Here is a 10,100-nt window from a genome sequence, read left to right on the forward strand (position 1 = left end):
GTTTCAACAGTTGAATCACGTTATAGAACAGTGTGGTGCCCTAGTGGTGAAGATGCTTGCCTTCCCCCTTGGAAGGCTGAGAGTTCAATTCTAGATAACGGCAGGTGTTTCCTAAAGTGCAGGATGCAAAGAAAAAATCGTTGCGAACTGCAACATCAGAAAGGGCATCTGATCAATAAATGCTCAGCTCCATCCAGTTGCCTGACAACCCCGAGTTAAGGGATGACAAGGTCAAAAAGCTTGAACAAAATTTTGAAGTGTTTTTCCTATTTGAATGATAAATGTCTTGAACTTGCCACAGCTACATCGTGCAATGATTTTGCTCTCCTTGGAAAATCAGTTTTTGAGCAATGATTCTAATATAAGTGTGACAAGTTCCTAAATTGGGGGAGTTGGCGCCCAGGATCTGTGCTGCATCAACCAACATCCAATTGGAGGCTTTCCAGGATCCCAAGCTTCTGACACTGAATTTTGAAAGTTTGACTCCAAAGCCCATTTTATTGGGGGGGGGGGTGTTGGATGGTTTTAGAAGTAGAAACATAGAAAGTAGAAGTGGTCTGCCTCAGGAAACCCACCTTGATCACAATCACCCCACCCCCAAACCCACTAGTTAAATGTGAAGTGAAAAGGCTCACTAGCTTTCTGTGATCCTTCAGAAAATTAGGAAGCTGAGTTGTGGCTCACAGCTTTTCAAAGACTATCCATCCCTGACTTAGATCATCGATTCCTTTTACTGTAAAACCTGGCTGCTGAGAGTTATATCAAAGGAAACCCTGTTATTACCAAGATGCTAATATTTCACTGCTGATTCAGCAAAAGCAACAGTAAAATATGGAAACAAATTTCTGCTACTTGCATTATCAGTCTTGGGGCTTATAAAGATAATCCTCAACTTGCAACCAGTGATATAGTGACTGAAGTTATGACAGACTCCTTCCCAGAAAAGGTATGATCAGTGTCCCCTTTTGAGTACCTGGTAATTGGCTCACATTTATGGCTCTTGGTGGCACCTCCACAGCAGGTGATTGCAATTTCTGTCATTTTGGCAGTGTTTGCTTCTGGTTTCTGGCAAACACTGCCCCATAGCAAACAATGGGTTTGCTTAACAACCACTGCAAAACAGTCATAAATCTGGGTCTGGTCACATAATGACCCATTTTAGGATCATCAATTTATGAGATTGTACAGGAAGTCCTCAACCTACAATCACAATTGACTCCACAATTTCTGTTGCTAAGTGAAACTTAAGTTGTTTTTTTTTTGCCCCACTTTATGGCCACCTTTGCCACTGCCAAGTGAATCACTGCAGTTGTTAAATAACGGGGGTTCTTAAATGCATCTGACTTCCCCATTGACTTTGCTTGTCAAAGGGACGCAAAAGCTAATCACATGACCACAGGATATTGCAACTGTCATAAATACGAGTCAGTTGCCAAGGGTCTCAATTCTGGTCACATGACCATGGGGACTGGGGATGCTGCAATGGTCCCAAGCATGAAAAACGTAAGTTCCAAGACTGAAAAGTGACGTGCGACTATTTTCCACACTTACGACTGTTGCAGCACTCCCACAGACACAGGATCAAAATTTAGACGCTTGGCAACTGGTTCACATTTATCATGGTTGCATTGTCCTGGGGTCAAGTGATCCCTTTTTTGCGTCCTTCTGACAAGCAAAGTCAATGGGGAAGGCCAGATTCATTTAACGATCATGTTACTAATTTAACGGGCGAAAAAGGTTGTAAAATGAGACAAAACTCACTTAAATGTCTCACTTAGCAACATAAATTTTGGGCTACATTGTGGTAGTGAGTCGAGGACTACCCCTAGTGGCTTTACTAGCTCCAGAGCTGCATGCTATTTTTTTGGACCCTGCAGCAGGAGGTGTTGCTGAGGGTAACATAGATGGAATGGGCAGCTCAACATTTTCTGTTCTGTCGTTATATTTGCTTTATTCTTTCATTCTATGAGGAAACGATGACAGGTGCAAAGAAAGGGTAAGCTATTGATCTCCCCCCAAAGGTGGTGCCCACCGTGGCAAAAAGACGGCAACAGGAAGATGCAAAGCTGGCTTAAGAATGCCTCTTCCTGAGCTCTACAACAGGGGGTCCCCAACCCCTAGGCCTCAGCCCACTACCACTACCCCGTGGCCTTTTTGGAACCAGGCCACGCGGGCAGCGGGGCGGCACAAACGCATGCAGCTCATCTTATGCGAGGGGCGGGCTAGCACCCACATGCACATGGGCAGTGCACATGCAGCTCAACTTGCGCAAGTATGTCTGCTAGTCCCCCCCCACCCCCACTTGTGCAAGTTGAACTGCATGCATGCTGGCCCACAGCTTGCACGACCTGATTCCCCTCCCTCCTGCTGGGCCTCCAAGATGCAAAGGTTGGGGACCGCTCCTCTACAAGATTCTTTAAAACTAGCACTGAGTGTAGACTAGTCTCAGTAATGAACTCAACACAGCATAGACACATTTCACGCACATTATTATTATTATTATGCATCACTGAACTGAACTCTTTCTACTGCCGATCTTAGCCATCTGGTAAGAGCACAAGCTAAGGGAAGCAAATGTTTATAGCCCATTTCCACTGGGCCTCGTTCGGGTTTACTAACGCTACTTCTCCAAGGGCGCGTAGTTCAGCAGCTTCTCAATCAAATCCACGTGGGATAGAAGCATGCGCCGACAGCAGTAGCGCTTCAGACCAAGAGCATCCAACGCATCTCTGGGGAAACGAAAAGAAGAAATAAGAAATTACATATCTCGTCTTTACACAGGGCAATTTTGATGACTCCGTTTTCTTTGTGTAAGGCTGTGTTAAGTTGCCAATGTTTCCATTGTTACTCTGCAGCCTCATTTAGGAACATGGAAGATATGGAATGCCAATGCTTACAAAGGTTTATTTATTGATACCTGCACATTCAATTGGGTACACACTGGCTCTTAAAGCCTTTGTATGTGTGTATATATGTATATGTATGTTTATGTGCGCATATGTATTGTTATTTACACACACACACACACAAAAACACCAAAAGTTATCCATACAGGAAGTCCTCAACTTGTGACAGGTTGCTTAGTGACTGTTCAAAGTTACAATAGACCTCCCCAGGGCTACTTATAATTCAGATTCAAAGTTCTGACATCTACCTTCCGCTTACAGTCTTGTGATCACATAATGGACATGTGGCAAGTGACCTGAATATAGGGGCATTTCCAGTGTTAGGAATAACAAGGTTACCTAACGTAGTTTGGGTAAAATAATATATATAAACTATGATAGTAAGTTTAAGTGTGTGTCACTTTAAACTGCAAAGCATGTAATTTTGGGTGCGGTGTTGAACCGCCATAAGAGGGAGCAAGAGAACTTGCTCGATTGCTGACGATTCCTGATGATTGCTGGTTTGATGGATTGATGTTTTGCTAACTGCGTGTTTTCCCTACTGCTGAGTTGCTGAACGTTGAAGAAAGGAGGTTTGACTTCTTCATATCTCTACTGCGAGGAGGTATATTACTGGACTGATATTTGTAAGTTTACTGACCTCTTTTCCGACACTGGACTTTGCAACTGTATAATCCCCGGATGGACTGAACTAGTGAATGATATATGGACTGTTTTGACTATGCTAAAACTCTTGCTGGAATAAACTATTTAACTAGCACGGTGTATCTGTTTTACTGAGTGTAAGCTACAAAAATGTTTACCTCACATATTTTGCCTGCCTGCCTAACTGCCATGCAGATTCTGCTAGGGTGTATCCCTAACATCCAGCATTCTAGTCATGACCATAATGTATGACAATTTTTGCTGGAAACTAGTGTTTATTTCTCTTTCCAACAAAAAACAACCATTGCAGATTCACTTAATGACTGCCATGAAAAATATAATAAAGTCAGGAATGGTCACATGAGGTGCTTAAACAGCAAGACTTATGACCATAATTCTGGGATCAATTATGGCTGTAAGTTGAATACTACTTGTATTCCAGCCTTATTCTTACATAGTATTTTATATAATGTGCTAGTAATGTTCAGGACTAAGATCAAAGACAGACCAAACTACGGTAGCAGAAACAAGTTTAGCAACCAACCTTACAGCTTACAATAAAGCTAATTAAACGGTGAATCAAGGAGCAATGTTAAAGGAACCAGTAGTAAAAAATACTCCATGTAGAAAGCAGTCATGGTAGAGCAGCCGTGAAGGCCTTAGAAAAGATATTCAGATGCTGTGAATTGTCTATACTTACAAAGTTTGGAATAGCATAAACCATAACATTTCCACTATGGAAGTAAAGTTGGACTTCTGTGAAGCATTTTAGAAAGAGTATTAATATTTGGTGCTGGAGAAAGCTCCTGAGAATACCATGGAAAGCCAAGGAAACAAACCAATGGTTCATTAAAAAATAGTTCTTAAGACACAAATTACTAGATTCAAATTATTATACTTGACACATTAGATGAAGACTTACTTCTCTGGAGAAGGTTATAATACTGGGAAAGATGGATGGAGACAAGGATAACCAGTACAGGTAGTCCTCAACTTACAACCACAACTGAGCCCCAAATTTATGTTATGTGAGATATTTGTTAAGTGAACTTTGCTCCATTTTATGACCTTTCTCACCACTTTTATTAAGTGAATCACTACAGTTCTTATATTAGTAACATAGTCGTTAAATGAATCTGGCTTCCCCATTGATTTTTTCTTGTTAGAAGGTCATAAAAGGGGATCACATGGCTCCGGAAATCTGCAACTGTCATAAATGTGAGTTGGTTGTCAAGCGTCCGAATGTAGATCACCTGACAATTGGGAGGCTTCAATGGTCGTAAGTGTGAAAAATGATCATAAGTCACCTTTTTTTAGTGCAGTTGTTAACTTCAAAAGGTCACTAAATGAACTGTTGTAATTCAAGGACTACCTGTAATGAAGTTGATGGAACTCAATTACAGGGGCTTGAAGGGGCCAGACTTGGGACAGATCCTCCTGGGGAAAATCCATCAGGATGGTTGCTAAGTCAACACCAACTTGATAGCACATCATCAATACAGGTAGTCCTCGACTTACAACCACACTGGAGCCCAAAATTTCTGTTGTTAAGCGAGACATTTGTTAAATGAGCTTTGCCTCATTTTATGACCCTCCTTGTCACCATTGTTAAGTGAGTCACTGCAGTTGATAAAGTTAGTAACCTGATTGTTAACTGAATCTGGTTTCTCCACTGACTTTGCTTGTCAAGTCACAAGCTGAAAAGATGATCCCACGTCCTCTGAATTTGATCACATGATTATGGGGATGTGCAAAACTCATAACTGTGAAAAACGGTCGTAAGTCACTTTTTTTCTTCCAGTGCTGTTGTAACTTTGAACGGTTACTAAATGAACTGTTGTAAGTCAAGGACTACCTGTCCGTGCCAGCAAATATCAAAGCCTTCTCCAGACTCACCCTTCTGTGTATTCGGCCTGCAGGAGGCCCAGGTATGCTTCCCATTTGTTCCCTACAACTTTACCACAAGTGAAGCATCGTACAGGGATGATCATGGTGAACCAACCTGGAGAGAAAAAGGAATCTGTGAGTCAACCAGGCCTCTAATAGGACCCAATTTATTTTCTCCAATCTTTCGGCCTATCTTTAAAAGAACAGCGATTAAAACGGTATTGTACTGCATCAAGGTTAGAAGAAGGTCTAAACTTCTTGCTGGATTTTTTTGCTGTCAATCAAATCATCTGGCCATCCAGATTTTTGTAGCCCATATCTAGTCAGCTTGTGCCAACATTATTTGACCTCTTGGCACATCAGGCAACAAATCCAAGTCCTTCATGGGAGATAAAAAGTTGCAGTGCTTTGAGCCCAAGAAAATTCATATTTTTTTAAGACAGAATTCCTCAAACTTTCTGGCTTTGCAGATTGCCTGGGGGAAGGAGGGAGGGAGGGAGAGTGGATGATTCTGCATGAGTGGCAGGAACGGTGTGCGTGCAGCACCATTTTTGCCCCACATGATCAAGTGCTCCCCTGCTGCTTGTGCAAGTGGAGATGTGTGCGTGCACGTGCGCTTATCTTGCCACTTCCATGATCCTATTTTGAACAGCTCAAGGCCTGGGTAGTGGGCCATGGCTTGAGGGTTGGGGACCCCTGCTTTAAGACCTATCACACTTTTACAGATGGTAGCAAGATCACAGCCTGGAATGAAATGAGTTAAAATAGGTCATGAGAAATGAACATCTCTATTGCCCCCTCGGCTAATGATAAAACAAGAGGGCATTTTAAGTCACTTGTAAAGCAGAAAGCATCAAACGCTTGTTTCAAAAAAAAACCCAGTAGGCCTCAATTAACACCATGAAATTTCATCTGAGCCACAGCTTCTTGATGAGCAGTTGATTGTTGCTGCCTGCAATTAATAATTGGTCTACATATTGCCTCAGTTTTTTCCTAGTAAAACGTTTCCTTTTTTAAGAAGCGGATACTAAAGGGCCTCACTCTTTTATTGAACCTCAAAAATTTGAACTATTGTACAGGTAGCTATTTGAGACAGAGAGATTTTGAAAAAATTGATGGGTGCTGGCTACGGAATTCTGGGAGTTGAAATTCTTGCGCCTTAAAGTTGCCAAGTTTGAGAAACTTGGTAGGCTGCTTGAAGATATGGAAACCACATACCCCAACATTCCCAGTCTTCAGTTATGGTAGTTTGCCATTCTGAGAATTCCAATTCCAATATGGAATTTATTGGAGGGAGTCAATAAATTGAGCTGGCACCAATTAATCCCAAATAGAGATGACTCGTTCATTAAGCCACAGGAGATCCCCAAAATGGGACAATTTAGTAAACAAAGGTTAAATTATTCATATAATGCTTTCACTTGAAAAACAAGTGCTTCTTGTTTCTCCTATTGGATTCCCCACTCCCCACTATTTTAGTCAGAAAGATAAAACATAACTACCACAAATTATTTCGAGGAGCAGAAGACCGCACCCCTCTTCTTCCTGCTTCTTAAAACCGACATGCCAGTCTTACAACTCAACACCTGCTGCTTTCCTATTAACAGTTACTGTGTCAATTCGATTCAGAATAGGGGTATCCAACCTCAGCAACTTTAAGATTTGTGGACTTCAACTCCCAGAATTTAACTCCCATGCTGGCTGGGGAATTCTGGGAGTTGAAGTCCATAAGTCTTAAAGTTGGTGAGATTGGATGCCCCTGCTTTAGAGGAAAGAAGGAAAAAAGCTTTACCGGTTTAATTGTTGCCTATAATGGGAGAGAGGAACTTGACCTACATGTGCTCTTTCTTTCTTTCTTTCTTTCTTTCTTTCTCTTTCTTCTGTCTCATCTTCCTTCCTTCCTTCCCTTCCCTCTCTCCCTCCCCCACTCTCTCTTTCTTTCTCGGGCCCTAATGGACTCTAGCTGCGAGGTGACGGAAGCTCAGGATGGCTCCCACCCTGGCCAACTCTCAAGTCCGGCGTCCCCATTTAGCTCGGCCCTTTCTTTCCGGCAGATCCTTTCCCCATTTTTCCCGGCAGGGAACCAGCCGGGCCCTTGCACCGATCAAGCCTTCCCTTTGCCCCACTCCGTCGCAGTGCAGGACAACCCTTCCCTGTCTCCGTTCCCACCTTTCTCCGAGCTCCGCTTTTCTGTAGGATCGCAGTGCAAATGGTGTGCGGCCCAGGCAGCCGCGCGGTCCCTTTCCTTCGCGCTTCGGCTCGCTAGAGGGCGCTGCAGGGCGCCGGAATCTCCGCAAGAGGCGGAGGAAAGCTGCGGGCGGGGAGGGGGAGGGAAGCTCCTCCCTTTCCGCCCGGAGGACCTTTTACTCGTCTGAAGGATCGATGCCATTAACCGGGGACTGCATTTTGTTGTTTTTGTTGGAGGGCTTTTCCGTCTTTGGTTGCTAGGAATACAGGTAGCCCTCGACTTGCAACAGTTCATTCGTGACTGTTCCAAGTTACGGGCCCTGACAAAAGTGACTGTTCCAAGTTACAGGCCCTGACAAAAGTGCCGTTTTTCACACTTACGACCGACCCGTGCAGCAAATTCCGATCATTGGCCACTATTTATGGCGGCTGCAATATCCTGGATTACCTTTTTTTGACTTTCCGACAAGCAAAGTTAATTGGGGGAGCAGATTCACTTCACAGCTTTTGTTACTGATTTAACAACTGTAGCAATTCGCTCAACAACTGTGTCAAGAAAGGTCGAAAAATGGGGCAATACTCATTTAATGAATGTCTCACCTAACAAGATAAATTTTAGGCTCAATTGTGGTCCTAAGTTGAGGACCGCCTGTAATGTAGTTGATTTTGCAATTCTGGGTCTTGTGCACGCACACCCATCAGGTTTCTGTGGCTGTTTTAATTACGCAGCGGGTGTTGAGTAACTCCAGATGGGGCAAAGTTGTCGGTTGCTTCCCCCCCCCCCCGCCTCTCGCCTTGAGGGGTTTTAGGAAAAGCCCTCAAAAGTCCACTAAGAGAGGGGCAGCAGGGAAGCACTTTACTCTGGAGAAGGGGGAAAATGTACAAGTAGTCCTCAACTTACGACCAGAATAGAATAGAAAAGAATATTCCATACTGGCCAAGTGTGATTGGACACAGAAGGAATTTGCATAAGCTAATCAATTGAACCCAAAATTTCTAATGCTAAGCAAGACAGTTGTTAAGTGAATTTTGCCCTTTTTTACAACCTTCTTTGTCACAGTTAAGTGAATCACTACAATTGTTAAGTTAGTAACAGAGTTGCTAAGTGAATCTGGCTTCCCCAATTGGCTGCTTGTCAGAAGGTCGCAAAAGGTGACCACATGACCCCAGGACACTGCAACTGTCATAAATATGAGCCAATTGCTAAGTGCCTAAATTTTGATCACATGATTACAGGGATGCTACAGTGGTCATGTGTGAAAATAGTCATGTCACTTTTTTTAGTGCCTTTGTAACTGAATGAATGGCTGTAAATCGAGGATTATCTGTACATTAAAAATGCTAGGGAAAGGCTGTGTAAAGTTGAACATCAGTGCCAAGGCAAGTTCCTTGGCAATTAACTTGCGAGGTGATTTGCAGAGAAGCAGTGGCAGGGAACGCACCAAGGGAGAGTTCTTTTTGTTTTGGAACCTTTTATTTTGTTTTGCCTGGTGTAATTGTGTGAATGCACACCTGGGTTTGAGAGTTTAGCTCTTTCCCCCCTTCCGCATTTATTCACTCAGCCGATGGAGATTGTATCTGCGCTCCCAACTCTTGAAAGAGTAGGATCAACTTCTGGTTTGCAGGGCTTTGGTGGCAGGCAGGAATCCGTGGTCATGCGCGGTTTCTGCCTGGGCTCGCCGCTGGAGCGCTCCGAGCCAGCTGGCTTCGGGGCTAAGCCACCCCGTAGAGGTGGTGAAGAGGGGGGAGATCCCATCAGGGTCGAGGAAAGCCGCATCTTTCCTCCTCAGCTGGCCAAACTCCCTTTCCCGAAGGCAGTAAGAGCGGCGGTCAGAAATGGCCGCCTCAAAGAAGCACTCATCCGGAAAAGAAAGTGCAGGAGGAAGTTAAGAAGTGAAAGTTTTGGCTGACCGGGATAAGAAACAACAACTAAGTTATCCTGGAATTTAAATTTTATAAAAGATGCATCGCTCCCAAAGAAGACTCGGAAGCAGCGAATGAAAGTGAAAAGGGAAAGGTTTTTTTATTTTTCACTCTCCTTCCTTACGTTGACAGCGAAAAGAGATGAATGAGAAATCGGAAAAATCCGCTTTGGCACCAATAGGTAATTAAACTGGAAAATTAAATGCTAAGGGGACTAAAGATTCCTGAACACTTAAAAAAAATTTTTTTTGCTGTAAGTGGGAAGGGAGAGGAAAAGAATAAGAGCAGGATTTGGAAGGAGGAGTCTGCCTGGAATCCAAAAGAACCTAAAGTTAAATCTCAATAAGACTTCTAAAAGATACATTTTAACTGGAACTTTGGAACTAAATAGTAACCCCAGGAAGAGAAAGTGAAAAAAGAAGAAAGTGTTAAACGAAACAGCTTGTGTGTATTTGGATTGCTTGGTGACTTTGGGACTTCTAGAATCTATATTTGAATGATTAAAAACAATTGGGTGGTTGTTTAAAAAAACTTTACAATGGCATCACTTGT

The 10,100-nt window shown here is 43.1% G+C and overlaps 1 protein-coding gene across 1 annotated transcript; it reads right to left on the minus strand.

Moving 5' to 3' along the window:
• Positions 1–2,472: 2,472 nt before the first annotated feature.
• On the minus strand, positions 2,473–7,756 carry LOC113443681 (DNA-directed RNA polymerases I, II, and III subunit RPABC5). The gene is made up of 3 exons (XM_026712060.2): positions 7,608–7,756; positions 5,448–5,553; positions 2,473–2,729 (listed from the first exon to the last, which is right to left on the minus strand). The coding sequence occupies exons 2-3, from the start codon at positions 5,540–5,542 to the stop codon at positions 2,621–2,623; spliced, it is 204 nt and encodes a 67-aa protein (XP_026567845.1). The 5' UTR covers positions 5,543–5,553; positions 7,608–7,756; the 3' UTR covers positions 2,473–2,620.
• Between the last annotated feature and the right edge of the window lie 2,344 nt (positions 7,757–10,100).

The sequence above is a fragment of the Pseudonaja textilis genome, chromosome Z, assembly GCF_049901715.1.
Source record: "Pseudonaja textilis isolate UNSWEBS1 chromosome Z, rPseTex1.2, whole genome shotgun sequence".
NCBI lineage: Eukaryota > Metazoa > Chordata > Lepidosauria > Squamata > Elapidae > Pseudonaja > Pseudonaja textilis.